The 27,558-nt window shown below is 48.4% G+C and overlaps 1 protein-coding gene across 9 annotated transcripts in view; it reads left to right on the forward strand.

The window, feature by feature from the left end:
• The first annotated feature begins 4,253 nt into the window (after positions 1-4,253).
• KIF3C (kinesin family member 3C) overlaps positions 4,254-27,558 on the forward strand; it is a 46,212-nt gene continuing 22,907 nt past the window's right edge. The window contains exons 1-6 of one of the 9 annotated variants that reach the window (XM_045844473.1): positions 4,257-4,512; positions 11,631-12,143; positions 15,295-15,314; positions 15,921-15,992; positions 16,428-16,498; positions 16,665-18,501. In XM_045844473.1, coding sequence (XP_045700429.1) covers positions 16,978-18,501 — 1,524 coding nt within the window. In that variant the 5' untranslated portion in view covers positions 4,257-4,512; positions 11,631-12,143; positions 15,295-15,314; ... (1 more) ...; positions 16,428-16,498; positions 16,665-16,977. Of the gene's footprint in view, positions 4,513-10,501; positions 10,782-11,630; positions 12,144-15,294; positions 15,993-16,427; positions 16,499-16,664; positions 18,502-27,558 lie in introns of those variants that run through there. The other 8 variants (XM_045844476.1, XM_045844475.1, XM_045844472.1 and 5 more) reach the window with 8 other exon arrangements.

The raw sequence follows: 27,558 nt of genomic DNA on the forward strand, positions 1-27,558 counted from the left end.
TATCCTTTGATTTCACAGGTAACGTTCCTGGCCAGGCTGAAATAGCAAATCTTGTTTCTTATGCAGCATCTTTGTTCTGGGCTCACATCACTTATCTTTAGCTGAACTATTTTGATTCTGTTCCATGCACGTGTGGTTCTGCATCAGTCAGAGATATGGGTACACAGGGTTTGGAGCTCTCCACTCTGGTTCTTTCCTGTCTGAGCTTCCACTCCCCTCAGTCTCCACTGTTTTCCTGGCTTCTTTTGTTCTGGTTTTCTAGACCAGAAAAACTGTGTTTTTTCCTTGTGAACTCCTGTCTGCCTTTGTTGTGAAACATGGGATTCACTTAGCCCTGGGCTAAAAGTCTCAAAGACGAGCAGTTTTCTGTAGAGCTCAGTCTCTCAGCTCCAGGTCACGCTCCTCTCCCTGCACCAGCTGCAGTCTGTTTACCTTCGGCTGGGCTGCTTTGTTCCTGCTCCATTCATGAGTCAGTGAGGTCAGTCCAAGAGGCGGGTAAACTGTCTGATTCTGTTCTTTCTCCAGTGTCTTTAGGTAGTTCCTTCTGTGTTAAATTCAGGTTTTATCATTGTTTTCTGCAGGCAAGAGTCATGCTGTAGAGTCTTAATCTATCACACCCAGAGGCAGAGTGTCACTTTTATATTTCTGGAAAAGTCTATTCATCTTCATTTTAAAAATAATATTTTATTTATTCATTTCTAGAGAAAGAGGAAGGTTGGGTGAAAGAGAGGGAGGCAAACATCAACGTATGAGAGAAACATCTCAATCGGTTGCTCTTCACACCCCCCCAACCAGGACCTGGCAACCCAGGCTTGTGCCCTGACCCGGAATCCAACCAGCAACCCTCTGGTTCACAGGCCAGTGCCCAATCCACTGAGCCACACCAAGCAGGATATCTCCTTCATTTTTGAAAGATACTTTGTTCTTGTTTGGCTGGCAGTTTTTCTTTCAGTGCTTTAAAGATGTTTCTTTCCCCAGCATCATCCACATCTGAACACAAAGGTACTGATTGGTGCCCAGGCAAAAATTCAAAGACTCCTTGGCAAATCTCCAAGAACTCTTTCTCTCTCCCTCCCTCTGAGCTGTAGCCTGGAAACTCTCTCCAGGCAGTGAGCTGAGACACTTGTAAGATTCGTCTCATTTGTTTCCCTTCCCACTGGGATCACTGTCCTGAGTTGCCTGTTACCCAGCGTCTTAAAACTCATATACATCGAGATGATTAAAGCAGAGGATAAATCTAGATCCTATTACTTCACTGTGGCCAGAAGTACACACTGCTTTTATTCTCTTAAATAATCTTTATTATTGAATCATAGCATACATATATAAAAGTGTACAGATCCTGAATGTACAGCTCAATAAAATTTCACAAAATAAACACACATGTATAACCACCTTCCATATTAATAAATAGAATATCACTAGCACCTCTGAAACGTCACATTCCTTTCCAATCATTTCCTGTCATCCCAGGGTAACCACTATTCTAATTTCTAACACAATAGTGCCTGTTTTGAACTTTATATAAATAAAATCATGTAGTATATACTCTTTTTTTAATGATGCCATCTGATAAGGTATTTTCTTTTTTTTTAGTTTTTATTTTATTTATTTTTAGAGAGAGAAGGGAGGGAGAAAGAGGGAGAGAGAGAAACATCAATGTGTGGTTGCTGGGGGTCATGGCCTGCAACCCAGGCATGTGCCCTGACTGGGAATCTAACCTGCGACACTTTGGTTCGCAGCCCGTGCTCAATCCACTGAGCTACGCCAGCCAGGGCTTGTGTATACTCTTTTATGTCTGGCTTATTTAACTCAGCATTGTTTTTCAGATTTGTCCATGTTATTGTGAAGCAGTAATTCATTTATTTTCATTGCTGTGTAACATTTCATTTTACGAATATGCCACATCACTCACCTATTCTGCTGTTGACAGCATTTGGCTTGTTTCCAGCTTGGGGCTATCATGACTGGCGCTGCTATAGAGATGTTCGGTCATTTTGTGTGTATATAACATGTTTGTATTTCTGGGAGGAGAACTGCTGAATCATAGGCTAGGCATCTCTTCTACTTCCGTAGATGTCAGCAAGTAGTTTCCGAAGTCCTTATCCCAATTTACAGTCCCACTAGTGTTGCCTGAGAGTTCTAGTTGCTCCTCATCCTCACCAACACTTGCTATTATGTCTTTTTCATTTTAGCCAGTTGATGGATTTTCTTTACATTGCCTTTTATAAAAGCCCAACAGCGTAATAAAACTACCAGATGGAAGGAGCTGCAGTGTGCCAGTTTGAGACTCTTGTGTTAAGGTGTTTTTTTTCAATGACTTTGAGCATTTCCAGAAGCACTCAGTTGTTACATTTGTGTTCATCAACATTATTTGAACAACATTTAAAAGCTAGCTGTTAGATGATTCACTCGGTGAAGAGATGGTGGTAAGAAAGGCAAAGAAGGGCATTCTTGGGGAGGGTGCACTATATGGAAAGGGAGAAAGTCATAAAATGTCTTGGCTCAGGGCTGCCTGGTACAATTGTGCGTGATTCTTGGAGTTGCCGTTCATTCCTTCGTCTGTGGGAATGGCACTTCCAGGAACTGTGTAGTGCACTACCCATGAAGCTATACACAGCAGCCAGGCCTGTCACAGTCAGGGATGGTAAGACACTTGGTGTGACTAGAGGGCAGGGTGGGTAACATAGAGGAACAAGAGAAGACAGATCCAGAGTTGGAGCAATATAACTGACTCAGCCTTTATTAGCAGCTTACTTTAAAACTCCACCCTACCCCCACCCCTACTAGAAGAGGGATTGTACAAGCTTCCTCCTCTTGGATCCCACAGCCCTCGGAGCCAAGAGGGTTGCCACTGAACTGGGGCTGAGGTGAAACCCAAGTCAGGAAGGAGAAATGCTGAGCATGCTCCAGCTTGTCTTGCTACACAACTTCGTTCTCAAGAAGTTGAGAAAGCAAGGCCCTGTCCTTCCTCTGTCTTGGGCTTCCTCTGTTGCCTGCAGCCTCAGCACACTCCGCTGCCTGAGAAAACTGGGCAGACCTGGATGGGAAGCTGTGCCCCACCTATCTAAACCCTAGGTTCATATTACCAAGCCACCAGGGGCGGCTTCTGAAGACACAAGACAATGCAAGGAAAATCCCAGCATCCCCACGTATCGTCCCATGGCCTGCCAGAGTGAAGGGCATCCCTCTGTAAGAAAGAGGCTCTTTGGGTTTATGCTCTTTGTCTCTAAGCCCTCATCACACTGTGTGTGTGTGTCTTGCATGCTTGCTAAGGGCGTTAAATGGTTGAGGTGGGGGTCCTCCTGTTGGGCTCCCAGGAACTACCCACCATCTATCAGAGATGGAAGAGGGTCTCCTCTGGAACACGAAGTTCATGTTTCACGAAGTTCTGCCTTCCTTCCAGTTATTTGGACAAGAAAATATATCCTTAAAGTAGAAATTGGGGCCAGTGGAAGAGTTCCAGGAAATGGCAGAGCAAGAATCTCTGTTGGCTCTGGTTACAAAGGGAGTAGCTCTGGAGACGTAAGTGGTAAGTTGGCACCTCCCCAAGGAAGAGACAAAAGCCAGGACAAGGAACCTGGGAAAGGTGCCCATAGTTGCACCAGAACTTTAGAACAAGTATGTATCATGAGACCAGATGTCAGCTGGAGATTTGCGGGCTCTAGTTGTTAACCATGATATGAGTAAAATCTTTCCAACCCAGCTAGGTAAACTATTAAATCAACCAAAAGGAATAGATTGCATACTTAAAACATGTTCACTGTATCTTGTGCCTTATAAGGAGTAGAGAACTGTCCGATACACTGTAATGTTCCTAGACAGCAAATAAACGAGACAATGAAAGACCACATCTAAGTAATTGCTAAGTGATGGGGGATAGCTAAATGCTGAAGAGACCCACAGGTACTCAAGAGGCACTAGGTGCTGGAAAAGGCCCAGTTTTACGGGCCTGGGGAAGGAAAAGCAGGCTTTGGATAAACAGTCACAGGGCATCTGGACAGGTGAGAGCGGTGTGAGGAAAAGGCAAACAAATCATCATCTTCAAAATCACTCCCATTTCTATTGAATTTTAAAGTTTTCAAAAAATCTTCATAGCCCTGATTTTTTTTTAACCTTCCCACCATTTGGCAGAAACAGGTCCCCACTCACAAGGGAAGTGAGAACTGGAGAGTATCTGTTGATTTTGCTTGCTCAGCAGCCCATTCTCCCATCCTCAGCGGCTAGAACCCTGGGTTTTCTTGGGAAAGCATCTCACTCCACTGTCAGACCAACCAGGGTTCTGGCTTCGCCCTTGAGCCCAAGGTGAGCATACCTAGCCCGTTACCGGCCACGCTAGTTCAGGGATGAGCATGTGATCCAAACCAGTGAGTGAGACATCCAGAACCTCTGCTGGAACAATTGGGGAGAGAATAAAGCCAGCACAGAGGAAAGCAGAGCCAAGGGACATTATTTGGGTCTTCAGATCCAGCTGTACCTGAAGCCAGACTTTTCCTAGGATTTTTCAGAGAGGTGAGCCATTACATTTCCTTCTTGATTTGAGCCAGTTTTAATTTGGTTTCTGTTAACTTGCTACTACAAGAGTCCTGACTGATTCAGAGCGCTAGACAATATAATCCAATTCAGGTAGCTAGTCAGTGACAGGGAGGGGACCAGAAATAGGTTTATGTGTTTGATCCCGTGCCCTTAGACTAAGTGTAATTCTCAGAGTGAAGGCAGTATGAGAGAGGATCAAGCACGGTGGGGCCAGCCTGATGGGGCCTGCCTTAAAGCCATGCTGGGGAAATAGACAAGGCATGGGGAGCCTCGGAAGGGTTTTTGAACAACTTAAAGGAGACATTTAAAGAAAATAATGGGTACTGGCAGTGTTCTGCTTATTAACATGGAGAATGGTTATAGCCCCCCATATACACTCCCTTTAAATTATGTATATGCATTCATATGTTCTTCTGCATAAGTATATGATATAATGTGTAACTTCAAAAAATGGGAAATAAATAATGTGGAGGTCCGCAGAATGGGATGGAGAAGAGAGACTCTGGAATCAGAGGTGCAGGAAGGAAGCTGATGCCGAGATGGAGGCTTAGGTAGGGTAAGGAAGGCTTGGAGCAGAGCAGAGAGAACAGGACTACAGAGGAACAGAAAGGTAAGAGGTGCATCCTGGGAGAAGGAGGGCTGGATGGAAATGTAATTCCTGGTACTGGTAATGATGACAGAGACAGGGTACTTGAGAGAGGAGGACCTTGCTGAGGGTCTTAAAGCGTTAGTGAGGTTACATTTTGATTTGTTCAGGTGGGAATGTCCAACCTGCAGGTCTGTACCTGGCGCTAGCTCAAGCGAGGAACTTGAACATAAAAGACGAGGCTCCCTGCTCTGTGTCTCTGGGGCACAGGTGGCCTTTCCTCTGCATCTGCAAACCAGGGTCTTCTGCTTCCTTGGAGGGAGGGCACACCTGGCGGAAGCTGGAGTGCTCTGGAAATGCCAGAGGGAGGCAAGCCCACTGTTAAAGTAGCCAAGCAGAACACGACTGGAAAGGCTGTCAAAAATGCCTAGGACGACCAACACAGTGATCCTGGTCTATAAGGTCTGTGTTCAAGGAAAGCAAGAGAAAAGACTGGTTTTAGTGTGGGAAGGAGAGGGAGCAAGGTCAACATCTAAAACAGGCCACGCTGAGCAAGAAAGACTTGTGGCCACTAGTATTCTCTACAGGACTCTCCCTTCCACTCAAACAGGTTCTCCCATCCCCACCCCTCCCACTGCCCTACGGCCTCCCTTCCTTTACTCCAAACTCTTTAAAAACCTGCCCATGCTCCCTTGCTCACCTCCTCTGCTCTCCTTGACCATCAGCGCCAGGCCTGCTCTGCTGGAACTCCTTGGGAATGTGCTAGTGAGGTCTCCAAGGATTTTCTGGCTGCTGTATCCAGGCCACAGACATGCTCCAGTTCTAATCTTGTTTCATTCTTTTATTGTTCACTTGTTCATTTATTCAAAGAATTGTTTTTAGGTACCAAGTACTTTACCAGTACTGGGGATATGATACTGAGCAAATCCAATTAAGGAGGAGGTTTTCTATGGAGACAGTGTATACTTTTTCCTCCCAGGATGCCATACACTCATGCATGCTTGCAAGTGCATGCACACACATGTACACATGCTCACACACAGGCACGTGTGCTAGCTTTTCTGTTTACGTCCTCTCCAAGGACTCTGACCTGGGATCCAGCTGCCAGGCATGTGATCTGTGTGGGGAACAGACAGATAGGAAGGAAGTTAGGCCAGTAGGCTGAGGAAAGAAAGGGTCATTCAGCCTGGAGGGGGCGCCCCAGGATGTGCACATCAGTCACCTGGCCACTCTGGATGGCAGGCACTCACTGGAGAAGGGCACACACTGAACCCCTAGGTTCTGGGCCACTTCAGGCAGTGGTTGAGGCAGGGCCCTTCCCAGGGGGCCAAAGAGCGACCCAAAGGCCTGGCTCCAACCTTTTGGGAGGCAAGCAGTCCAGCACTTATCCCTGCTACATCGTACTCCTTCACTGACTCCTGGCCTTGCTCCTGGAGCATGAAGCCCCCCTGGAGAGGGGAGTCTCTGAACAGGACCCTGGCCTCCTATACATGCAAGGAACCAGCCAGTTAGGGCTCCAGCTAGCTGAACACCCAAGGGTTCTTGTGTAAGGTCCCCAAATTTTCTTTTCTTTCTTTTCTAGGGAATTACACAAAGTAAGTGAAGAATAAAAAGGAGAAAGAATAAGGGAGGAGAAAAAATGAGTAGGAAAAGAAGGAAGAAGTGGAGAAGGAAAGTATTTTTAAAAATATATAGCCCTGATCATAGTATTTCTCTGCTTGAAACCTTTTAATAACTTTACATTACTCATGAGATAACCACACCCCCTTTTTACTCTTCTCCCCTTCCTGCCCCACCCCTTCCAGTCACATGGGGGTTCTGGGATCTGCTAGGAAGTGTTCACAGAGGTTTTATGGGAAATTGCCTCATGGGATTACAGCAACTGAAACAGAGGGAGCACCATAATGGGCCCATCGTAAGGAGCACAGAGAGCCACACAGGGGGATTTTAGCTCTAGGTCCATGACCACAGAATCGTGGGAGAGCCATGGCCTCTAAGCCTCATTTTCTTACCTGATCAGTGGTCAAGGAAAATAATCCCCACCCTGCCTGACTCGCTGGGTTAATGTGAGGCCCAGGTGAGATAAAGAGCCTAGAAACTCTTTGTGAATTATCAGGTATACTGAACAAACAAGGGATTGTTTCCACTACCCAGCAAATCATACTGAGAAGCGTCAGAGGCCTGCCTCTTTCATGTCTCAGCGCTCTTCTTTCTAACAACCCTTCATGTCATCATAATACCTTAAGCTTTTCAAAATACTTTTATATATAATGTGTCATTTCTTCTGACAGCATCTCTGTGCAGTGCCTGGGCAGGGCTGCCCTTTGCTGGGCATATAAGGGCACAGGCTCAGGGGATGAAGTCACCAGGAGGCCCAGTGTCACGGGGCCCACTGTGGCCGCGCCAGGCCTGAGCTCAGGTTTCTTGACTCCGGCCGGGAGGGGGTCAGGCTCCTGGAGCCACTCTGCTTCCAGCATATCAGCTGCAGTTCTGTTTAGATTCTGACCCTTCAGAGGGTATAGACAGGGTCTTCTTAGGAGATGAACTTCCCTACCAGTTAGCATGACCTTTGGGGAGAGCTATTTCAGAGGATACTTGAGACTACCAGTAAGACAGGCTTGGTTTTTGCCCATCTACTTGCCTGGGCTGTGGGAGTTTGCCCAGGCTCCTCTGTCACTCCTCTCTGACAGTGGTCCACCAACAGGCCCCAGGTCCGAATTTTGGATCAGTTTGGAATCCTTCCTCCAGGTGGCATTCTGATTACAAAGTATGCTAATGCCTGCGCACTCCGCAGACCTCACCTGCCGGCTCACTCTCACAACTTCGGAGTGTTATCCGCGTCCAGCCACTGTGTTGGCTCAAGGCAGAGGCATTTGTGCGTGTCCCGGACCTGCAGCTGCTCACAGCTGGAGAAAGAGCACCATGTGGGAAAATAACAGCAAAGAAGGTGGAGTGAACACCCTCTTGGGGGTGACACAATGACCCTCGGAATGGGAGAGACTATGAGCTCAGAAGGCAGAGATCTCTGGGGACTGGGAGGCTCTGAGGAAGCTTCCTGGCTGAGGACACCTGAGTCCCCTTCCCCAAATCAGTCTCTGTGTTGAGCCCAAACATTCTTGCTGTTGGTGAATCACACCAGGAAACCGCCCCCGCAACATTCCAGGATGCAGAAGCCAGGACCTCGGCCTGTGGCGGTGAATCAGGGGAAAGGGCACCGGACGGGCAGTCCCGAGACGCAGGGCTCGGTGCCTTGAGCTGTGCACTGGAGCCAGAGATTCAGGCATCTTCCTACCAAATGCCTGGGTGGCCAGAGTTGGGTCTCAGCCCAGGTGTCCCGACTTTTGGGGCCTTCGGCTGTTGGAGCCCTCTCTAAAGTGGGTGATGATGGGAGCATTCCAAAGAGGAGGCTGGGCAGGCAGTGGGAGGCACCATCGGAATTCAAGGAACAGAGCAAATCTAGAATGTTCTTGGGCCAGGTTAGCAGTTACTGCCCAACACACCTCACCCTCCACTTTCTCTTCCCCAGGCCCAGAGGGTTGGCTGAGCCTGAGGAGAGGAATGGGAGCTATCCCCACAACGACTTCCATTGTTACCAACAACACACAGGGGCAGCCTAAATGTGCGGCAACGGGAGAACGAACTGGAATACATTATGATCTGAAATTAATTATAAAGTTAGGTGGCCATTCAAAACAGCAAAGCTTTTAGAAAATAATGTAGAATATCTTTGTGACTTTGGGGTAGAGGAACAGTTTTTTTAAGCAAAACGCAAACGTGCCAATCAAAGAAAAAGACTGATGGCTATGTCTACATTAAAATGAAGGAATCCTGACTATAAAAAGGCTCTATGAAAAGAATGAAATGTCAATCCACAGAGAAGAGGCTCAAAGCCAAAATAAAAAAATAACTCTTTTTTTTTTTTAAACCATCGGAAAAAGGCAGGCAACTCAGTAGAAAGATGAGCAAGGGACTTGAAGGGGCAGTTCTCAAGAGATGGACATTGAAATGCCAATGAGTATATGAAAAGGTGATCAACTTGTTTGTCAGCAGGAAAATCCAAATTAAAACCACAATAAGAGGCCCTGGCCATGTAGCTCAGTTGGTTAGAGCATGGTCCAGGTATACCGAGGTTGTGGGTTCAATCCCTGGTCAGGGCACGTACAAGAAGCACCCAATGAATGCATAAATAAGTGGAACAACAAATCAATATGCGCCCCTCCTCTGCTCCCTCCTCTCTCCAAAATCAATAAATTAAAAAAATAAAGAGTAGATGATAGGTGGTATAGTTATACAACGAAGTAACACATATTAGCAACATTACACACAGCAGACACAATGACATGGATGAATCTCTCAAATACGGGAAACCAGAACAAAGCCAGATGCAAAAGAACACACACTGGTTGAGTTTATGTAAAGCTTGAAAAGAGGCAAAATAAAACCATATTCTTTAGATGGTAAAAAAACAAAACAAAACAAAAAGAGCAAATGAGTGATTATCATAAAAGCCAGGAGAGTGGCTGCCTTAGAGAGGAAGGAGGGGTCTGTGACTGTACAGGGTCCACAGGGGACTCCAGGGGTCCTGGCAATGCCCTATTTTTTACCTGGGTGGTCGGTACAGAGTGTTTTTTCATTGAATTTATTGGAGTAGCATTAGTTTAAAAAATTATATAGGTTTCAGGTATACAATTGTACAACACGTCATCTGTATACCGTATTGTGTGTTTACCACCCCAAGTCAAGTCTTCTGTCACCATTTATTCCCCCTTTTACCTACCCCCCACCCCACTACAGGGATGTTGTTTTATAATAATTCTTTAAGTTGTATATTTATGTAAGGCAACTTCATGAGGGTGTGTTTTATTTGACTGAACCATGTGAAATTGCCAATGCTCAACCATTTTAAACCTACAAAATGGTGATTTCATATGGTTCAGCCTAAGTTGAAGCACCCATTCAAAATGATGACTGTGAAGGCTCTTGCTAAGTTCACTCATTCATTTATTCACTAAACAAATGTTTCCTGGGGGCCTATGATGAACTGGTCCTGTTGCCAGGCACTGGGATACAGAATAACATTCTGTCGCCATGCTTGCATTCTAATGGACAGATGATCCATAAACAAATATAGAAACACCTAGAATGTCACATGGTGGCAAGTGCTATGAATAAACAAAGCAGAGTAAGGATAGTAAGAGTGAGAGAGTGATGAAGAGAGATTTTAGGAGGTGTGGTCAAAAAGGCTCTCTGAGGAGTTGACATTTGAAAACCTGCTGAATGAAGGGAGGGAGAGAGGGAGGTGCAGCCCTGGGAGGGAAAGCCTGCAGGCAGAGGAAGAGCCCGTGCACAGGCCCTACCGGGAATGTGCCTGGCAGGGCTGAAGGACAAGGAGGCCAGTGTTACTGGATCGGAGTGAGGGGAGGGGAGCGTATGAAGACGTGAAATGGGAGAAGTGACAGGGGACCCGATCGTGGAAGGACTAGGCGCCCTGGTGAAGGACTTCGGATTTTATTTGGAGAGTGATGAGAGGACATTGGAAGGTGGAAAGCAGGAAGTGGCATTTGATTTATAGTTTAGAAGGAAGACTGGCTGTTCTGTGGAGGAGGGACTGGGGGGCATGGAAGCAGGGATTCTTGTTAAAATGCTACGTGATGCCCAGGTGAGAGGCAAAGGGGGCTTGGGCGAGGGTGGCCGTGGTGGTGGCACACAGTGTTTTGGAGTCAGGACTGATAGATTTTTGTAGGCAGGACCCAGATAGTATCTATTGATGGACTGCATGTAGAATTAAGAGAAAGTGGAGCTGATAATGTGTACAATATTTTAAAATATTAGGATGCTCAACCTGTCTGGTGTAGCTCAGTGGATTGAGTGCAGGCTGCGAACCAAAGCATCACAGGTTTGATTCCCAGTCAGGGCACATGCCTGGGTTGCAAGCCACGGCCCCCAGCAACCACATATTGATGTTTCTCTCTTTCTCCCTCCCTTCCCTCTCTAAAAAAAAAAATAAATAAAATCTAAAAAAATCTTTAATAAAAAAATTATTACAAAAATATTAGGATACTCAATTCTATATATAGTATAGTAAAAGCTCTTCAAAACATGTTTTTAAATTATTTTGCAATGAGAAACTTAAGTACAACAAAGAGGAAATCCAATTGGGGAGACAATATTTCACAGGCGGATATGATAATGCCATTTTTTAAAAATGCTCATTGCCAAGGGAAGTAAAGAAGGGAAGAGACCCCTGAGGCTAGAAGAAGCAGGGAAGTGTTGAAAGAAGGTAGTCAGTCCAGCTAGGAGACAGATTGAAAGCTAACCCCTGGGGCCAAGTATAGGGTGGTGAAAAGAACACAGGCTTTGGAGTTGGAGCAATCAGGCTTGAGTTTCCTTCAGTACTGCCACATGGGTTAATGCAAAGGTTAAAAAAAAACAAAACATCTGTTAGGTACTCAATAAAGCTACCTAGGACAGTGCGTGTTTAATATTCAGATTTTTCTGTTCTTTTCAGGGAGGAGATGGAGAGTTAACTCAAATCCCATTCAGCAGAAATTTTACAGCAGAGAAAGGTGGAAATAAACTGTTGGGAAAAGAGGAGCTATTAGTAATGTAGACTTGGACACGACTGCGGGGCTCTTGAAGTGGATGTCACAGTGATTGAGAGCCCACAAGCTTGGATCTCGTCCGTGATTCTGTCACATACTCATGTCTCCCTCTGCTGGCCAAACTTGATTTTACAAGGTAAATCCCAATCCTGAATTACTTGCACCTGAAAATTGGTAGGCCCCAGGATCACTAAAGAGCTAACTCTGTCTTCCTGGTGTAATCGCACCCTGACTGTTGCTGGGACCATACTGGAAGAAGAGGCTGTTGTAGAAATCCCCTGGGAAAAAAGAACTGTCATTGTCAAAGTAAAAACAGTGAAGGAAGCTTCTTACTTCTGCCAAGCCAAAGATGAGCCTGGACTCCAGTGAAACTGTCATTCAAACCAGGACTCAGAAGCAACTGTTCTGCCCTCGCCATGGTAAGCTCTCCCCATGATATAGGGGAAAGACCCCCTGAAGGGTTGCAGGCTTGGGGTCAAGACTGACTATGCCACTTGGTGGCTGGGTTTCCTTCCTTAGTCACTTAATTAGCCTGAAGCTTGGAGTCCTCTTTACAATGAGGCAATATTAATATTTCCCCTTTCCTGGGGTTGACATGAAGGTCAAATGAACAAATGATAGTACACTATTAACTGTAAATCAGTCTGCAAATATTGTGTAAGAATTTATTACAGTTACTTCTTTATTTTGCCTTCCCATTTTCTTGCCTGCAAGGTCTTGGAACATTCATTCATTTGCTTAGCAACTGATATTGATTACCTAGTATGTATTTGGTACTCTGCTAGGTAAATGAGCCTCCTGTCTTCAGGGGGCTATACATTATGGAGAGAGAGACATACTCAGGTAACCATAGTACAGGTCCCACTATGAGTAGTACTGTAAAGTGAGTTAAACAATGAGCAATAGGATCATGAAGAAAGGAGAGATTAGTTAGCAGGTAGACTCGGGAGTCAAAAAAAGTTCTCAGAAGAGGTGATAGTCATAAGGGGCTTTTATTTCATTTACTTATAAAAATAGTTATTGAGCACATTTTATGTGCCAGGAACTGGACTAGTCATTGTGGCTAGTCTACAAAACTGAATGTCTTCAGAGAACAACAGAGGAGGTGGGTGAATATCAATTTAATTATAATTATGCTAACTTCTGTGGAAGAAATAGAGGGAACCGTGAGAACATATGACAAAGGGACACAAACTAGATGGAAAAGTCGAGAGAGGTGCCCTTGGGAAGTGACACTCAAGCTGAGAGCTGAAGGATGAAGAGCAGGCGTCTAGGCAAAGATGGCTCGGAAAATGTCGTGTGCAGCAGAAACAGGATGTGGAAGGGCCCTGTGCTAGGAAGCGGGAAGGGAGCTGCAGGAGGCTGTTGTAACGAGAGCCCAGAGAACAAGGTAGAGAGGCATGAGACAGGACAGGAGACAAGGGCCGGTAACAGATCATGTAGGGCCTTGGGGGCTGCATTAGTGATTTGGACTTTACCTTAAGAACAGTCAGAAGCACTGAAAGGTTTTAAGCATGGAGTGATGTAATCAATCATGTATTATTAAAAGATTATAGAGAATAGATGGGTGGAGACAAGGGCACACCTGGGAAGACCTATTGTGGGAGCTCAGGCCAGAGAAGATAGTGGCTTGGACCATGATATTGGAAGTGGAGAAGAGGCTGATAGATTTGGTGTTTGAATGGATATATTGAAGGCGGGGAAAGAGTTGTTTACAGAGCTAAGGATCATTCCTAGAGGACCAGGTTTTGATGGGAGGGTGATGAATTCAGTTGAACAAGTAGAATTTCATATACACGGGAGCTATCCAAGTGGCCATGTCCATTAGAGAATTGGATATATAATTTGGAACCCAGAGGAGAAGTCTGGACTGGAAATACAAATTTAGGAATCATTTAGACAATAATTGGAGCCATAAGCTATAGTGATTGCCAGAGGGTGGCATTGGAAGAAAAATAGGGCTTAGGACCTAGCCTTAGTAAACTCTGACAATTAATATAGGGGCGGAGTGAGATTAACCAGTTAAGGAGACTGAAATTGAGCAACCAGAACTCCTAGGAGATGTAGAAAGAAAACCAGAAAAGTACAGAGTCATGGAAAGGTGCAGGGGCAATGAGAGTCAAAGGCTCCTATTAAAAGGGGCCCGCTAGAACTGGCCATGGAGCTCACTGATGTCCTTGGTAAGGGAAATCTCTGTTGAGCCATAGGAGCAGAAGCCATATAAGATCGAGTTGTGGAATTAGTAAAAGGTGAGGCTCTATAGACAGGGACAAAGTTAGAAGGACATTTCTAGCCAAGGAGCAGCATGAGCAAAGATACGAACACATGAAAAACAACCATGTGTTTGGAGGACCTTAAGCAAACCAGAATGGCTGGAAACTTGAATGTGTAAGAGGGTACAGGGAGGAAGTATGGCTGAAGACAATGCTGAAAAGGGAGACAAATGATGTGAACAACCTGAATGCAAGGACAAAAGGAAGGAAAACTACAATTTCTGGAATGTCTTCTATGCCCTCGGGGTTTTCACATACATTATCTCACTTAATCCTCATGTGAACCCTGTGAGTCAGCAAAGCATTCTTATCCTCACTTCTCCCACTGAGAAAATAGCTGTTCCAAACTTTAATGATTTACCCAGGGTTACACATCTTGTAAGAAATGGGAATCCAGTGCCCCTCCCAGATGGGAGGATCTGAGCAAGTGCCCTGCCAGGTGGTGGCACTGGGTGGGGAGAACAGGGCTGGGATCCATTTAATCCCACACTGTAGAGTCAGGCAGGTTAGTCAAAGCAGAGAAAAGGTGGTCCAAAAACCAAAGCCAAGTGCAACAAGAAAATACTTTAAGAGCCAAATTGCCCATCCAGAAATCAGGTTACCAGAGCCAAGACAGGTTAGTCTACAAAGCCAAAACTCCGCCCGCTAACTGGTCCAGAAGCCAAGTTAATCACAAGCAGTTGAGCTTGATCAAGGGAGAGCTGAGGAAGGCCAAGGAATTAGAGCTGGGCTAAGCCTCAGCTTCCAGTTGGGCTGGCATTCAGGCCCTAGGGACTTGAAGATGGGGAACGATTAAGAAGACATGTTCTGTGGAGTGGAAGAACTAAATGGTTAGGCCCTCTAGAGAATAACATGATTGAGAATGCGTGGACAGATTCCTCTGGTGCCTCTACGGAGAATGGCAGCAAGGTTTCGGATAGCAGCATCTCCTCCATCTCACATAAAGGGTGGGGGCAACCAGGGCCCCGTCCACAGATTCAGCTCCCCTCTGCAGAATAGAACATGGTTGGATACTGGTCTGGTCCTTGGACTTAAGGAATTACGCTTGACTTGTACGCTAAAGAAAAAGAATATGATGACTTCAGAGAGAAACACCAAGCACAGACCTGGACTGTCCAGGATGCTCAAGGAAGCAGGAACTATCAGGCAATCCAAGGCCATGTGCATCATTAAGGGCTTGCTTAAAAATAAGTCTTCTCATTGGTATAATGTTTTATGATTCATTTTTTCACTTGTGGCTCACAACTACTTCCAGAAGCAGATATTATTTATTGCCCTTTCTGATTTTTTTAAACAGAAAACTAAGACTGGAGCAAGGTAAGTGACTGCCCAGAGTCACATAGTTGGATGGAGGTCCGAACTGGAACTGGAATCCAAGTTTTGTTTTATGCAAATTATGTGTCTCTTTCTGCTATGGAAAAGACATTGGTCAGTGAAGGTTTCACAGAGGAGGTCCTTAAACTGTCCAAGTGGCAGGGCACCAAGTACAGAAGGGTGACAGGGTCCTCTGGGCAAAGGCACAAAGATGCAATGCAGCACAGCCAGTTAAGGAAACAAAACATGGTTTCTAGAATGTGAGCTCCTGGAGGGCAGGAAGGTCCAGCTCCTAGAATGGCGCCTGGGGTTTAGCAAGCGTAGTGTGAAGGAATGAGTGTCTGTAACAGACTCTCCGTAGGAGAGTAGCTGGAGGAGAGGCCGGAAGTTAGGGAAGAAGATGGAGAGCCTTTTCTACAATATAGAAGGCTGATGGAGATGGAGGGGTGCTTGTGCGGACAGGAGGTGAGGAGAAAGTCAGCTGGAAGGTGGTTCCAGGAGAAGAGAAGAGGAAGGCAGAAATACACCAGAGTAGGGAGAGGAGAGGACTAGGAATTAGGGTACCTGGAGACACCCCGAAGGGGAGGGGTGGCATGTACCTGTCTGCAGACACAGAGGCGGGAGCATTGGAGAGACGGAGGACGGTGGCTGTGAAGGAAACAAGTGCGGATAGCCCACCAGGTAGGCTGAAATCTCAGCAGTCACTCTGGGGGTTGCATGCCAGCGAGGGCGGGGCCTCCTGGACTTGAGAAGGCAGCAGCAACCTGCCAGATCCGGGTTAACAAAGGCGGGACTACAACTCCCAGCATGCCCAGGCACAGTGGGGTGACGGCGGGCGGTGGCTGCGCTGCACCCGCCTGGTGGGCGCAAGACCTGTGTGTGTCAGCACTGTTGCCTGTCATTCCGGAGGGGTCTGCAAGGTGCGGCTCAGCGGTGCACCCGGGTCCCCCGCGCACTGGCCGCGCCAGGCTCCCGTCTGCCGCCCAGCGGCCCCGCCCCTTGCCCCACCCCAGCCGGGCTTGGCTGGGGCCGCAGCGCCGCGGCAACAGCAGTCTCGCAGCTGCTCCGCCCCATCCCCTTCTGTTTTTCTCTCATTCTCCGGCGGCGGCCGGGAAGGCGGAGGCTGAAGCATCAACAGCAGCGCTGTCTGCAATGAATGATCCCCCAGCTGAGGGGGAGGACTCTAGGTGAGCCTCTGCCCTCAGGAGGGCCGAGACCCTCGGCCGCCCAGGACCTGCCGCCCCGCCATGGATCCCTAGGGGAGGAGGAGGAGGAGGCGGAGAAGACAGCTCTGCCGCCCACCCCATCCCATTTTCCTCTTCCTTTATCTCATTGTTGCCTTGCTGTTTACAGCCAGGCTCCTCTGCCCCAGCATGGGGCGGGCTCCCGGCACTGCCGTTCAGCCGGCGCGGCTCCCGCGGCTGTCCGGCGATTCTGCTTAATTCTGCTTACCAGCCGGTGCAGCGGTGCAGCGAGGACCAGAGGGCGGAGGAGGCCTGGACTGCAGCGGTGGGCCACCTCCCAGCATCCCCACCCTAGGAGGCTGCATGCGGATTGAAGAGTGGCGCCTGGGGGCTGGGCTGGCTCCGCTGATTCCTACCTAGGGAGGACCGCAGGACTGCCCAGGCTCCGGAGGGGGCCGTGGGGCAGGAAGGACAGGAGCAAGATGGCCAGTAAAACCAAGGCCAGCGAGGCCCTGAAGGTGGTGGCCCGGTGCCGCCCCCTCAGCCGGAAGGAGGAGGCTGCTGGTCACGAGCAAATCCTGACCATGGACGTGAAACTGGGCCAAGTGACCCTGCGGAACCCCCGCGCTGCCTTGGGGGAGCTGCCCAAGACCTTCACCTTTGATGCCGTGTATGATGCCAGCTCCAAGCAGGCAGACTTGTATGATGAAACCGTGAGGCCCCTGGTAGACTCGGTGCTTCAGGGTTTCAATGGCACAGTGTTTGCCTATGGCCAGACGGGCACTGGCAAGACCTACACCATGCAAGGGACCTGGGTGGAGCCCGAGCTGCGTGGGGTCATCCCTAATGCCTTTGAGCACATCTTCACCCACATCTCTCGCTCCCAGAACCAGCAGTACCTGGTCCGGGCCTCCTACCTGGAGATCTACCAGGAGGAGATTCGAGACCTGCTCTCCAAGGAGCCCGGCAAGAGGCTGGAGCTGAAGGAAAACCCAGAGACAGGCGTCTACATCAAGGACCTCTCCTCCTTTGTCACCAAGAATGTCAAGGAGATTGAGCATGTGATGAACCTGGGGAACCAGACCCGGGCAGTGGGCAGCACACACATGAATGAGGTCAGCTCCCGCTCCCATGCCATCTTCGTCATCACTGTGGAGTGCAGTGAGCGTGGCTCGGATGGCCAGGACCACATCCGTGTGGGCAAGCTCAACCTGGTGGACCTGGCTGGTAGCGAGAGGCAGAATAAGGCGAGCCCCAACACAGCCGGAGGGGCTGCCACACAGTCCGCAGGTAGTGGCGGTGGTGGTGGTGGAGAGAGGCCTAAGGAAGCCTCCAAAATCAACCTCTCGCTGTCTGCCCTGGGTAATGTGATCGCTGCTCTGGCAGGCAGCAGAAGCACCCATATCCCCTACCGGGACTCCAAGCTGACCCGGCTGCTCCAGGACTCTCTCGGGGGGAATGCCAAGACCATTATGGTGGCCACGCTGGGGCCGGCTTCTCACAGCTACGATGAGAGCCTCTCTACCTTGCGCTTCGCCAACCGGGCCAAAAACATCAAGAACAAGCCCCGGGTGAACGAGGACCCTAAAGACACACTGCTGCGGGAATTCCAGGAGGAGATTGCCCGCCTGAAGGCCCAGCTGGAGAAGAAGGGGATGCTGGGGAAGCGGCTCCGGAGGAAGAGCAGCCGCCGGAAGAAGGCCGTGTCAGCCCCCGCCGGGTACCCTGAGGGGCCAGTGATCGAGGCCTGGGTGGCTGAAGAAGAGGATGACAACAACAACAACCTCCGTCCACCCCAGCCCATCCTGGAGTCGGCCTTGGACAAGAACATGGAGAATTACCTGCAGGAGCAGAAGGAGCGGCTGGAGGAGGAGAAGGCAGCCATCCAGGATGACCGCAGTCTGGTGAGCGAGGAGAAGCAGAAGCTGCTGGAGGAGAAGGAGAAGATGCTGGAAGATCTGCGGCGCGAGCAGCAGGCCACAGAGCTGCTTGCAGCCAAGTACAAGGTAAGGGCCCCAGAGGAAGCAGGGGCATCCAGAAGTCCCCAGAGGGATCTGGGCTGGCAGGCTTTTCTTTGCGGGACTGTGAGCTGGCCTGAAGCAAGGTGTCCTTCCCCAGCACCATGCAGTGCCCTCCTGCCAGATGCTGCCCTGGAAATTCCAGGGTAGCCTCGCAGGAGCATCTAGGAGGACAGACGCACACAACACACACACAGCAAAGCAGGCAGGCAGTCTCTCAAGCCAATGAGTTTGGCCTGGTCTGGCCTGCTGCATGTCAGTCTCTGCTGGTGGCCCCGAGTACTGGTCAGGTCCATGGCATGGCCAGGCAGGTCCTCGGACTCATTTGGTCATGGGTTCTCACTTTTGCGTGGCCCCCTCAACTATGACCTCCTTCCTCTACAGCACCTTCAGACCTCACCCCATTTTAACAATCTCTGACATTTGAATAGCGCTTCATAATTTATGAAATGCCTCACATACATGATTTTGTTTGATCTTTGCAGTAGCCATCTGGGGAAGTGGTTCTTAAATCCTCATTTTATCACTGAGGAACTAAGGCTCAGAGAAGGGGCCTAACCAAGGTACCATTCTGTGAAGTGGCAGAGCTGAGTGGGAACTCTTGGGCCTCAAGCTCTTCCAGTTCTTGGATGGCAAGGTGGCACTATGAATGGATTCTGCTCCTTGTGAATGAGCTCCACTGGGCCCGTGCGGGGCAGGCCCCATTACCCGGTATCATTAGGAGGGAGACTTGGGGGATCCCACAGAGGGTGGAAAGAGCACTGGGCTCTACACTGGAGCCCTGGACTCTAGGCCTAGCTATTCTGCAGCTCTGAGAGACCCTGTGCAAGTGACTTCCTCTTGTCCTCAAACCTCAGTTTCTCTTTTTATAAAATAGAGGGTTGGCCTGGGTGATTTCTGAGGGTTTTCCAACCTGATAATTCTTTGACCTGTATTAATTTGAGAAGCAAACCAACTGGCCCTAAACCAAGGCCTCATCTTAGTAAGAGCCAATTCCCCATTGCCCTGGGAGATGTCAGGCCTCAGTGTGCTTCCTGAGCTGCTCCCTCCCCATGGCAGCCCCCAGACCTTAGGTGGGGGCTAAACTACAGAGGTTCCTGCCTGGCCAGCCACAGACCTGCTACATTTTAGCACTGCAGATGCCATAACTCAATGAGCCTGGCATTTTTAGGTCCCTGGAGCCCTCAGCACTGGGGGATGGCGGAAGGACACAGGGACCCGTGAGCTGATCACTTCCTGGGGAGAAAAAACAGTGCTATTTCTTCTTCCTTCTCAGGAGTGTGGGCTGGGAGCAGGGGAGCCCAGCCTGGAAAGGGAGAGCTGTAGCCTCTGGTAGGGTGACTGATAAGCTGGATGCCATTGTCTGTGTTATGGGGATGTGCTGCTGCACCAGGGACTCTGTCTAGCCTTGCACATTTAGTATATTTATTTCACCTCTATGAGCTCAGCAAGGGTTGTGCTGAGCTGCTTACTCAAAGAAAGGTTCGTGGTCTGGCACATTGGGGGCCATCCTGGGAGAAGCAGGATGTTAAAGGCAGGTCAGCCAGATTCACTTCTCCCCAGGAGGAGGGGAATCCAGGCCGTCTGGTGCTTTCCACTGGGAAATCTTACAGGGGCAATCTGTCCTTGATTTCTCTAGCAAGAACAACCCCCTGCCACACTCCTTGCTCTCCCCGCCCCCACCCCATCCTTAAGACTGGGAGGCAATTGAGGCTAAGAGAGTGCAGAAGCTCACTTCAGCCCTGAGGAAATGGGAAGAGGGGATGGAACACAGGCTCCAGTGGGATCGCCCACTGTCGGCCACTAACTGGCTCCCTCAGTAGGATTCTTTGATGTAAGGCAATGTGGGGCACAGTTAATAGGACAGCCAAGAGATCAGGGAGGCAGACGCCAGAATTCCTGCACCAGAGGCAGAGCCCTCAGAACGGCATCTTACGGCTGGCAGGGGCCTTGGAAAACGGAGGCCAGGACATGCCCAGGCCACATGAGCATGAGCTAAGGAGAGCCTGGACTTTGTGTTTGGCTTGGCCTCTTTCTGTCACACCACAGTCCTGACGTTACCTATGGTACTTGATCATCAGAGTAATTCATTTTACATTACACTTTGACATCTTGATCTCTTATAATCCTCCGAGCAACTCCAAGAGGTGAGTATTATTTCCATTTGACAGTCAATGGAAACCAAGGCTGGGAATGTTGAGTGGCAGTTCGGTGACTCTGACTGATAAAGGGCGGAGCCAGGACCGGAACCCAGGTTTTCCGATTTCCCCGGACCCGTGTTCTTTCCAAGTCATCACGTAGCCCGCCATGTCGGCTCACTCTGTGACTCAGGGCAAAGGCCTTTGCCTCTCCAGGCCTGAGGTTTCCACTCACCTAATGAGAAATCTGACATAGCTCTCTGGGGAGTGGGTGAACTGGTCATTGTGTGCCAGGCTTTCAGATGTAAGCAAAGGGGGAGGGGTGCCTGGGAAATTCCAGAAGTGGAAGGATTCCGTATCCTGTGACTTCTCGTTAGGCCCAGCCCAGGACAGACAGCAGCAAGCAAGGCCAGAATGGAGCCCTGACAGAGGACCTCTTTATAGCCCCTAAGTTGGATGTTCCTATGGAGGAAACAATTTGAGGGCCCTTGAGGGATCCACGGGGTAAAGAGGGGAGGAACATGTCGGAGAGAATCCCATCCCGCCTATGTCACAGGGCTGTGCCAGAGACTGAATGAGATCATTCGTGCGGGGGCATTTGAAATACGCTGAGAGCATCAAATAAATGGAGGGTATCAGCGGCCACGGGTGGCTTCTGTCTGCCAAGCCGGAGTCCAGTGATCTCCAAGACTGACATCTTTGTTGTTAGCTTAGCTCTTTCCTTCCTCTGCCATCCCAGCGGCTTGCTGCGGCCCTGCTGCCCTGGGAGCAGAGCCAGGCAGGAAAGACCGAGGAGACAGAGGCAGCACCAGATCAGAAGGCGAGAGCTTGGGTCCTTCCTGGAAGTGAGCTGAGCTTTTGCTGACCATCTACAACACACTCTGGTTCCCACTTTCTGAATGACGGCATCCACTCCCCTTCTCGCCTCCCCTTTTTCCCTTCTTCAGTTCACACTACCCTCTGGGGGCAGCTAAGCCAGAGCTGATGCGACCCAGTGCCCTGGTTCACTCTCTTTGACTCATCTAACCGTCTGTCTCTTCTGTCTCGCCTGCTTTTCCTGCCTGCCACCTCCAGGCTCCCCTTTCCCTTTGTTCTCCCCTCCCCGTATACAGACACCATCCCTATCTCCTTAGAGTCTCCTTTCATCTTTACCATGGGCCTCAGGGGAGGTTAGGGAGTGCAAATGTGTGAGGGCTTGTGATTGTGACCAGTGCCCTGTTTATCTTCAGTCATTAGCCATCCGTACTTACAAAGGGGCTGGATAACCTGCTAGGCCTGTGAGGGAGGGGAGTGGGTAAAGGCCCAGACAGGCCCACACTGAGGCTGGCTCTGCACAGTGAGAACCCAGAGGTGTGCACAGCGCACCTACCACAATGAAGACTGGTGAATGCATGCACATTGGTTGGGAGAAGGTGTACTTGACTCAAATTTAATTATGCAAGAATGTTTTTTAAAATGACTTAATTTTAAACTCCATATTTTGAGGGATTGGACTAGATGATTTCTAAAACTTTGACTCTAGATGCTTTGAGGGAAAGGAGGGTGTTTGGGGAAGGCAAGGGCTGCAGATGACACAAAATGCGGGCTCTAGCTGAAGGGAGTGGGAGATGGAAAAAACAACACTGCCCGTTGATCCCCACAGAAGGAGGTCTGGAGGGAAAGGAGCAGGGGATCCTGGGCTGCAGCCCAGCTCTCCGTGGTGCGTGTAGGAGAGAGACCCTGAAGCCCCAGGAGTCAGAGGGACGAGATCACTGCCAGGGGCACCAGCCAAGTTGGCTTTTTATTATCTCTTTGTGGGTCCCTGGCCTTCCTCCCACCTCTGAGTATGGAGTTAGGTACATGTGAAAGAGGGAGTTTTAAACCTGAGGAACAACAGGAATAACAATAATAACCTCATTTACCTAACACTTGCTAGGGGCCGAGCGCTGTGCTATATGTTGTATACAGACTCTCATTTAGTCTACACAAGCGCCTTCCCAGAAAGATCTTGTTACTGTTTCCATTTCATAGATGAGAAAACTTCGACCCATTAAGGTTCGGCAACTGGCCCAAGGCCTGCCTCATGGTTTGCATGTGGCACTTCCAGTTAAGCCCAACTTGGTTTGACACAAAATTTGATCCTCTTTTATGCTTAAGGAATTAGGAATATAAGATTGGGAACTGGTTGCTGGGAAGGTGGTGACAAATGACAGGAGCTAGTGTGGATGTGTTAAATTTAAGGTGACAAAATCCAGTGGGCAGCTGACAATGTATCAGTGGAGTTCAGGATCAAGTGCAAGACTGGAAACGGAGATTGGGGGCTCATCTTTACAAGAAGAGGGCTTGAATGAGACCTACGGCCCTCTGTTCTTGACCTTCTCTCCCTGTATGGAAATGATGCTAATTGAGGTCTCCTGTTCTGGTCTCTCTGCTGACCTTATTTTGTAGAATGCGGGCAGGCCTGGATGTAGTGACTCACTGGTTCTGAGAGCTCAGTTTCTTCATCTATAAAATGGGCTAATACTAGTACTTATGTCATAGTGCTGTTGAGAGGATCAAATTAGATAACTGGCATTAAAGCACTTTGCGTAGTTCCTGGATTATAAGTGTTCAGTAAGTAATAACTGTTTATTAGTGTTATTTCCAACTGCCTAAAGGATGTTTTCACTTGGCCACCTTCCTCCTATGTCAAACATTTTATGATACCTCCTATGATACCACATTTTAGCCTGGCGTTCAAGGCTCGCCAGAGTCTAACTGCAGTATATGTCTTCAATCTCCCTGCCCCACAAGCTGCTCCACTAGGAGAACCTCACAGGCATCTGGTCTACCCCTCTCCTTTGACTCTAGCATGTGCCTCACTGCCTTTCTGCTGATTGCACTGTTTTTATCCTAGGTTGTCCTGGTAATCGGAGAATTATGGGAGTAGGTTCAACTCAATATAAAGAACTTTTAACCCTGGCTGGTGTGGCTCAGTGAATTGAGCATTGACCTGCGAACCAAAAGGTCACTGGATTGATTCCCAGACAGGGCACATGGCCTAGGTTGTGGGCCAAGTCCCCAGTTGGGGGCATGCGAGAGGCAACCAGTGGATGTTTCTCTCCTTCTTTTTCTCCCTCCTTACCCTCTCTCTAAAAATAAATAAAATCTGAGTTAAAAAAAGAGAAAAGAAACTTTTTAACAGTTAGAATTGGGATGTTTCTGGAGGCAGTGGACTCCCATCTGTGTTGGTGCTCAAGGAGACACTGAATGTCACGGGCGCTCTAAAGGGATTCACACGTCAGAAAAGCCATTCTAACTGGGTGAGCATCAGAGTTCCCTCCTCCTAAAAGTGCTCAGTTGTTGAGTAATGTTTTCTAGAGTAAAACATAAAATGTTATGTATTTTTGAAAATTAAAATTGGAGGGCTTAAATTTTAATGTCTGTATTCAACCCATAATGAAAGATATATTTTCAGCTTTCTATATGGCCAGTTAGGGAAAGACAACATGAAGAAGAGAAGAAAGAGAAGAAAATTAGGAGAAAGACAGGAAAGAAATAGAGGGAGTCAGTGAAGAGGGGAAAGAGGAATGGGGTCATGGGGTCAGGGAGAAAGGAGAGAGGGGGGAGAAGGGGGTACACAGCAAGGTTTCCAGGGAGAAGAAACCCCATTTGGGAGAGAGCGTACTGTAGAAGAGAGCGTTACATACTCCAGCCCATTGTCCTGATCTTGACGTTAGCCTCCAAATAGGGCTGTGCCCAGTTTCCAGAGACTCCCCAGTAATATAGGGGGCATCTGTTTTCCCAAAGCTGGTCTGGTGCCATTTGCATGTCCCCAAGGACACCAGCCCTGTGCCAGATACTGAGGTTTATGGGGCTGAGTGATCAAGGGGTTGCGTGCACCCTTACTCCATCTGAGTCATCCATGTCCTTGAGAAAAGCCTCGTGACAATAAGTGACCACCAATGCTCCAAGCTGGGTCTGAGGTCTAGGTCAAAGTCCATGGCCTCTTGGCATGGATGGAAGCAGTGACTTACACTCCTCCGTATCGCTGGCGGTGTGATCAATTAACAGAATTGCCATAAGCTGGGGGCATTTTGTAAAGATTTGACCAGCGAGAAATATATAAAACTAATACATTTCCATAAAGGTTCTGGGCTTCACGTTATGTGGAGGCTCAGCAGGCCTTTTGGTCCAGTGTTGGTTTTCTCTTGATGTGTGTTGGCTGCAGGAGTGTATTATCATGTTGCCTTTAGTCATTTTCAGCCCTCGGATAGCGCAAGACTGGATGGAGTGGCTGTAATAATGTTCTCATTGTACACTGAGGACTAGGAGGAAGGGCCTGGATTCAACTGAAGAAGGCCACCCCTGCCAGCCTGCTGCGCCTGGCCAGGCTGGGGCACTTCTGAGAGCTGCTGAACCAGGTAGCCCGTCTGGGTAGATGAGAAAATGACTCCCCTTCCCACAGATCCTGCAGCCCTGCGGGCAGAACCTGTGCTCAGAGCATGTAGGGCACCTGCGCTTGTGCTTTGGTGTATCTAGAATTTTTAATATCTGGAGTCGTATCTGGGCGTTAACTCCTGGTCAGACTAAAGAGTTACTCTCTAGTTGTTTTCCTTGACACCAGGTGTACTCAGCAGAGGAGTACCAGGTCCCGGGTTGAATCATTTCTGTAGCACTAGGTAATTGAGGCTTTCTCCTTGAGGTGGGCCAGCAGAATAACATTAACGGTGGTAATAATAATGATAGCTACCATTTCTTTAGTGCATGCTGAACGCCAAGCACCCTGTTCTGTTTTGTTCATTGCTTTATTCAGTCCTCACAATAGTACCATGAAGTAGAACTGTTTTTATCTCCTCATGACAAACAAGGGCACTGAGGCACGTTGAGGAAGAAACAACCCACTGTCACATGCCTAGGAAGTGTGAGGGCCAGAACATGAGCCTATGTCTGCCTGACTCCAAAGCCCCGATCTTAACCTCCACACTATAATGCCTACTCGGAAAGGAAGCGTTATGCCACATCCCTGGCTAATAAGCCCCAGTGGGAGCTCTTGTCTGCGGAGGTGCTCAACTCACCTGTCTTTCTGTATGATGCAAACCCCCAGCCTCTGACCTCAGCCGAGCACTGCCCATCCCTATAATCAACCAATCTTTCTGAGTACCCACGGCCAAGAACATAAATCAGGAGAGTAAACTTTGTTTTTAATTCAAGTTTCTGGGAGGAATCATGAGAACTCACTAACAGTGGTTATCTCTAAGGATTTCAATAGGCAGGGGTACTTTTTATTTTTTACTTTATGCCTTTTTTTTTAACCTTTATGCCTTTTTTTTACAGCAAGCATATATTACTTTGTTAATTAAACAATAACTAATCTAAAATTTTTAAGGGAGCAAACTTATAAGAACAAGTGTGTTGGCTCTGGCCTGCTAGCTCAGTTGGTTAGAGCATCATCCTGACACTCCAAGGTTGCGGGTTTGACCCTCGGTCAGGGCACAGACGACAGTCAGCCAATGAGTGCATAAATAAGTGGAGAAAAAAATTGATGTTTCTCTCTCCCTCTATTTCTCTAAAAATCAATCAATTATTTAAAAAATTAAAAATAAATGTATTAATACCTGATTGGAAGATTGGCTTAAAGGTAATGAATAATTGAGGGAGAACCAGGGTCAATAATGATACTCATTGACACCCAGTTATTGGTAATTCTGTGACCTTGGACAAGCCAGTGCCCCTCCCAGGGACTGTGAAAAATAATCAAGAGATGTTTCCTTGCTTTCTGTACCATTTGCCAATTCACCTTAGGGGTAGTGAGTCAGGAGCCCAGGATGAGAGATCCACCTGAATGAGGAGCATTGAGGCCTGGAGGAATAACCAAGAATTGGTTGGGAGCTGGGCGCTGTATGACCCAGGACTACCCACCTAAGCCCTCTGGACCCTGTAAAATGCTGAGCCCGCACTTTCTGCATCCTTAGGTCTCATCCAGTTCTGACCTTATAGCATCTGGCTGGATTTGCATCTCTGACGCTGAAGAGAAATGCTCTAGAATACTGCCAAGTAGGGGAGTTGGGGGAGAGAGATGAAGGTCAGGATCAGATCTGAGGTGCTCATGCTCTTCTCACTGAAGTGGGTGGACTGGCTCTTTGCTTCCTGCTCTTCTCCAAGGTGAACTGAAGCACTCTGGGCGTCCATACCCTGCCCGTCTAGTACGAGGCTGGAGTAGAGAGTCCAGCTCACCTTGCTCTGCAGCCCATGTGTTTCCTGGTAGCCAGTTGTTCTCTCTTCCTGATGAGAGAATTCCTACTGTTCAAAAGACCAGTCATTGATGCTGTATTTTGAGCTGTCGAAGGAGGCTCAAGGCAGGAAACTCAGACTTAGTCTCCTGATTTGTGTCAGAGAATCACCGGAAATGACCCTGTTTTTCCCTTCACCATTGTCTCTTTAGTCTTCTTCCCTTACTGCTGGATTCTCAAGATCTACAACCAGGGAGTCACCAAAGGAGAAATGGGACTGTGATGGTAGAGTAGCTGAATTTCCTGAGAGGCTGTTGCACTAATTGTTTTGTTTTGTTCTTTGTGATAAGTGGTGTGTAATTGTCCATCAGGGCTGAAACATCAAGTAACCACTGATGTTTGATTACTTTATAATTTACCAAGTATGTTCACAACTATTACCCAGCTCACCATTCTCACCCAAAGCCCGCAAGATAGTGGGGATTCTCCCCATGTTACAGATGAGAAAACTGAAGTCCAGGGGCTGATGCCTTAGATTTTGTAGGACACAGGGTGGCAGAGCGGGACCAGGGCTTACGCTGCCTTGCCCAGCGCTCTTTGTGTCATTTCACCACAGAACTTGAGAGGTGGCCCTTCCCATGGGCTTTCAGCTTCTCTGCTTCTCTGAGGGATGCTAATGACACTGACAGCCTCCCCCAGGCACGTGGTATAAGGGC

Source organism: Phyllostomus hastatus, unplaced genomic scaffold (assembly GCF_019186645.2).
Source record: "Phyllostomus hastatus isolate PE091 unplaced genomic scaffold, TTU_PhHast_1.1 phas_contig_402, whole genome shotgun sequence".
NCBI lineage: Eukaryota > Metazoa > Chordata > Mammalia > Chiroptera > Phyllostomidae > Phyllostomus > Phyllostomus hastatus.